This window comes from Charadrius vociferus, unplaced genomic scaffold (genome assembly GCF_000708025.1).
Source record: "Charadrius vociferus isolate BGI_N301 unplaced genomic scaffold, ASM70802v2 scaffold12, whole genome shotgun sequence".
In the NCBI taxonomy this organism is placed as follows: Eukaryota; Metazoa; Chordata; class Aves; order Charadriiformes; family Charadriidae; genus Charadrius; species Charadrius vociferus.
Window position 1 is genome coordinate 1481474 of NW_009647422.1, and position 5030 is coordinate 1486503.

At 40.1% G+C, this 5030-nt stretch overlaps 1 protein-coding gene across 1 annotated transcript; it reads right to left on the minus strand.

The window, feature by feature from the left end:
* Positions 1 to 270: 270 nt before the first annotated feature.
* Positions 271 to 4703, minus strand: ARF1 (ADP-ribosylation factor 1). The gene is made up of 4 exons (XM_009880502.1): positions 4522 to 4703; positions 3697 to 3807; positions 2924 to 3048; positions 271 to 1858 (listed from the first exon to the last, which is right to left on the minus strand). Exons 1-4 carry the CDS (start codon positions 4667 to 4669, stop codon positions 1697 to 1699), a joined length of 546 nt encoding a protein of 181 aa, XP_009878804.1. The 5' UTR covers positions 4670 to 4703; the 3' UTR covers positions 271 to 1696.
* Between the last annotated feature and the right edge of the window lie 327 nt (positions 4704 to 5030).

The following is a 5030-nucleotide window of genomic DNA, read 5'->3' on the forward strand; positions in this document are numbered from 1 at the left end:
AGCAGGAAGAACAATCTGTTGCGGGACGGGGCTACTCAAAAAGCTCAACAGAAGCCCTTAGGGCAATGAAGGGAACTCCAAGAGAAGCCAAAGGGACCCAAGAACTGCACCTGCAGGAGTCCAACTAGAAGGACACACGATTTAGACAATATGAGAACTGTCCCGAAATTTTGATGCAAATTGTGATGTGGCAAAAGGCCGGTTTGGATTTGCGTTCATCTAGCACACGGTACCGTACAAAGAGGATACAAACCAACATGATACCAGTGCAAGTTTCATGAAACTTTTTATTCAACAAGTATTTCATTATGATTCTGCCAAGATGATCAAATGAACAGCAAGGCATAAAAAACATGAAATAGTTAAGAGATTTTATTCTAATAGCTTTAATTACAGTGCTTGTTTGTCGAAATGAAAACTGAAAACAAGTATACAAAACAGTTTGATTACTAATTGTGTATTGAAAGCAATAAAGGTTTCCACAACGCTAAATAAACCAGTTCTGATAGTTCCTCAAGTTAAAGTTTAACAGCTCCAGCTTCTTCAGTGTTTATCAAAATACAAAAGAAAAGTAAAGAGGTCTTTTTTTTTTTTCTGATGGCAAATCTGAACCTTGCAGTATGAGGGATGCCAAGGGTTTTCACACATATACAGATATGGGATTGTTCCAAAATGGGATTGAATACTTCTAGAGTGGAATGACTCTCCAAACTCTCATGCTTTTTTTTTTTTCCTAGACACTATACATAGATGTTTGGTGTTTTTCATGGCAATTCTTACGTTAAGTACAGTACTTTCTGCCTATAGAGCTTAGGACTAGTACAGGCTGTGCTTTCTGTGGAAAGGTTTGCCTTCTGGAGTGGTTTACACACAAGAAAAGTACAAAACACTTTTGACAAATACGACAGGCTAAAAATGTTGACTTCTGGAAATTATGCAAGTTCAATGGAAGCAGTAAGTCTCACCTGAACCAAAAGTCAGATGTTTAGCATGAGTCTGCAAGCTCAGCTAAACCAGGTCCAACAAATCTTTTAACGAATATGAATAAATATGAGCACGTACTATGAGCTACAGAAAGAGCCACAGATCTGTCAACTATGATCTGTTCTTTAACCGGATGAAGCTAATTGGGTGTCGAGCATCGCTTCACCGTTTCAAAAGAATCCAGAGCCACCACATCAGAGCTCGAACAGCAGAAGCTATGTCAAATGTTTGTACGTTGAAGTGTTTTTACTTTTCCTTGACTATTTAAAAAAATACAGAATTCAGGTTAAAAACCAACCACCAAAGTGGATCTCACAGATCTCACAACCCAGCCGAGATAGTATTCAGCTCTACTGCACACGGACCACTGGCAACCCTTATGTTAACCCATTTAAATCCCTTCCAAGTACTAAACAGTGAGTTGATTCTTTACAATAAAAAAAGCTGAGTAATATTGCATAGGAGTACCAGAAACTGCCTCATTGGAAACAAAAACTATTTACATTAAATAAGAAACCTAACTGTTTTCAGGCTTGTATTTGCCACATTTACAGCATGATGCAATATATACTGTGACAAAAGAAATGAAAACAGCTTCCGGCACTCAATACCACAAAGTAGCACAGTTTGCCACATTAGAGTAAAGCGAAGGGCGAATAGGAGGAAATAAGAGGGAGGGGTGGAAAAAGAGGGAAGAGGAAGGTTTATGGTTTCATTTCTGGTTTCGGAGCTGATTGGACAACCAGTCCAGTCCTTCATAGAGACCGTCTCCACTAGTGGCACAGGTTGCCTGGATATACCAGTTCCTGTGACGAAGAGAATGCAGTCCAAGTTTGTCTGTGATTTCTGCTGCATTCATCGCGTTCGGCAGGTCCTGAGGAAAGGAAGAAGAGTCATTTTCTCCCCTACTCGCTGAGAAGAAATGCCCGCCTGCCTAAACCATCTTTGATCATCAGCTTTAAAGCCATTAAAAGAAAGTTAAGAGCTCTTACAGCTTCTCTTTCAGAAAAACACAGTGGATTACTTCTATATTCACACTACTTCCCCTATACTGACAAAAAGTCTCAAAGGTTCAAGACCATGATCAAAAGCATTGCTGGCAGCATTACGGAATATTTCTCTTCAGAAAACAGAAGCGAGACAGCTGACATTTGGATCAAGTCAGCAAGCCCCTCAGTGTCGACCCAAAACTGCTTACAATTCAAGGTCTGTTTCATTAACTTTCTACTCAGAAAATGTTTTCTGTGACTGCAGTTATGATTTAAGATCAACTTTTATCATGAAGTAGTGCTCAGCTTAGTACTGCTTCTGTTTATAGCCCACCTTTCCTGCTCCTAGACAAAGACTTACGGCATCTTCACCCTTCACAGCCTGTGCAATGATGAAGCGGGATGCTATTCTTTCTGCGAGTTTACTAGTCATATTTAAGACCCTTGACATTTGGGTTTAAGCTACCAAGGCCTTTACAAGCAACAGAAGGCAGAAGTCTCAGCTGGCTTTGTACAGCTCACAGGTCAACAAAAGTACATTAAAAGTCAGCCCAGTGCTTCCACCACCACCACCAGTGCCGTCAAACGCCCTAGCTGAAGAATTCAGGGAGATTTTGGCAGTCTGGCCTTCCTCTCTGTTGGAAGAAAGCTTGGGCAGGTGCTGTACTTGAGCTAAGCCAACCTTGAAAATAGAACTGGTAGAATTCTTCCCTAAAACTGAAAATACAAGCATTTCTATTACCAAGACTGTTTAGAAGGATGCTCCTTTCAGATGAGAACAGGGTAATTTAATCTACGGGTTTGCTGTCTTCAACAAAACTGAATGGACATTTACTGACAGCTTATCGATTATTACACTGAAAACATGAAAGTCAAGTTCAAGACCCAGCACTCAAGTATGTCGTACATTTTCAAGTATTCTTACAGAAAGACACCTTTCTCAGGCATACCTGTTTGTTAGCAAACACTAATAAAACAGCATCTCTAAGCTCATCTTCTGCCAACATTCGCATAAGCTCTTCTCTGGCCTCGTTCACTCGTTCTCTGTCATTACTGTCAACCACAAAAATCAGACCTAGAAATAAGCAAACAATCAGAATAAGCATACACCAGAAGTTATTTACAAATGATACCTACTTCTGGAGGTTAGAACTAAGCTTTGAAGAGAAAATAATGCAAATCAATTCTGTATATGTCGGAAAAATACAGTTTTCTTATTACTGCAATCTCACATCTGAGAGAAAGCCTGTTCTCGCTGAAAGCTGGTGTTAGTTTGCATTTGCGTTTTTGAAACTTGTGCGCTTCTATGTAGCCACTCGATATTTTCCAGTGAGTAGCAGCTCTTGACATCCTGTGACAGGACCCAAACGCATGCACATTATGAAAGCGCAGCAGTGGAAGAAGTGACAAACTCTCAGTTCATGGGGCTGTTACAGCTTGTAGTAAAGCCTCTGCTTTGAAGTGAGGCAGAGAGCTGTGACACTTAGAGAAGAAAAGCAAAACTCTGAACGCATGTTGAGTCGGATGGACAAGGAAGACAGGTTTCTAGACTTCTTCCCATCTCTCTTTGAACCTGCACTAGCTTAACAGAAGAGCCAGAGCAGCACACAAACACACCCTTTTACAATAATAAATATTCCCTCCTGCCCTGCAAGATTATCCTAGTAAGGATGTTAAAACTTTTTAGGTTCTGGAAACCTGTGATTTAAGCATTCAGACTCACCTTGTGTGTTCTGGAAATAATGGCGCCAGAGTGGTCTGATCTTATCCTGGCCGCCTACATCCCAGACTGTGAAGCTAATGTTCTTGTATTCTACTGTTTCCACATTGAAACCTGAAATAAAAATTGTGGCAAAAATCTCAGTTAAAGATAGTTGGCCCTGGACCTATTGTATTTACCAAGTCACACACAGAACACCATCACTAGAAACATTACCTTAAATTTACATCTACTTTAAATAAGCAGCATCTTACACCAAAGCCCTCAGACAAACATGGGTTCTCTCAAACTCCTGCTCCCACCCCCACCCCAAACTGATGAACAGCTGTGATTGCTACCTGAGCAGCTACAAAAATGCAGAGCAAACTAAGTTACATAAAAAAAAAAAAAAAAACATCCTGGGCTTTAAGGACTGCAAACAAGGTATGTCTCTGATCACACAGTTCTGACAGTCACCCTCTTAAAAAAAAAAAAAAAAAAAAAAAAAAATAGGAGTCACCCTCCATTTCTCAGTCTAATCAACTTGATGCCAGAACACACTTTGGAGGGCAGACTGCCCTTCTCGTGGCCCGGAAAGGGTTGTTCCACAAATGACTGAAGAGAAAGAATGGAATGAAAAAACAGAGTCATGTAATCTCCTCCCATGCCAGAAAATTCAGCTGTGCCATCTTCATACCATGGTTTTAGCAAGTGTTTGTTCTGACAGTCAAGTCAGGGTGAAGCACTAAGTCACTTAAATCAACAGAGCGGCAGCGGAGATAAGATACTGCTGCAAACAATAAGACCCAAATCTCAAAGCAGGCAGTTATATAAATGTAAAAATCTTACCTATAGTAGGAATAGTAGTTACTATTTCACCAAGTTTAAGTTTGTACAAAATAGTAGTCTTCCCTGCAGCATCCAGACCAACCATTAGAATACGCATTTCTTTTTTGCCAAAAAGGCCTTTGAAGAGGTTAGCAAAAATATTTCCCATGCTTGAGATATGTTCTCACTGGCCAGTGAAGTCTAGAGGAAAAAGATCACAGTATCACTCATGAGTTACCAACGGCTGGCTGTGTTCTGACCAGGGCATAACCAACCACCAAAAAAAAAGTATAAGATGACACAAATCCTTTAGACATCCCCAGCGACCACCGTACATTATTCTTCCCCACACTCAAGCAATACAAAGATGAACAGATATGCCAAAACTTACTCGTTGTAAAAAGACATGGCTCCGAGTGCTTTAAATCTTTCAAATATTCTTTCAGAGATTTTAGTATTAAATGCTGTTCTCAAACTTTGCTTTGAAAAATTCACTGTTTGCTTTCAACACAACTGACCACTTCAGGTAC

What these genes read in the sequence shown, in the direction of transcription:
- ARF1 (XM_009880502.1), bottom strand. Translation starts at nt 4,669, where the DNA reads ATGGGAAATATTTTTGCTAACCTCTTCAAAGGCCTTTTTGGCAAAAAA. An exon ending in AACTACTATTCCTACTATAG is followed by an intron (nt 3,808 to 4,521) that starts GTAAGATTTTTA and finishes TTTTTATTTCAG; the next exon opens with GTTTCAATGTGGAAACAGTA. An exon ending in TAGTGTTTGCTAACAAACAG is followed by an intron (nt 1,859 to 2,923) that starts GTATGCCTGAGA and finishes TCCTTTCCTCAG; the next exon opens with GACCTGCCGAACGCGATGAA.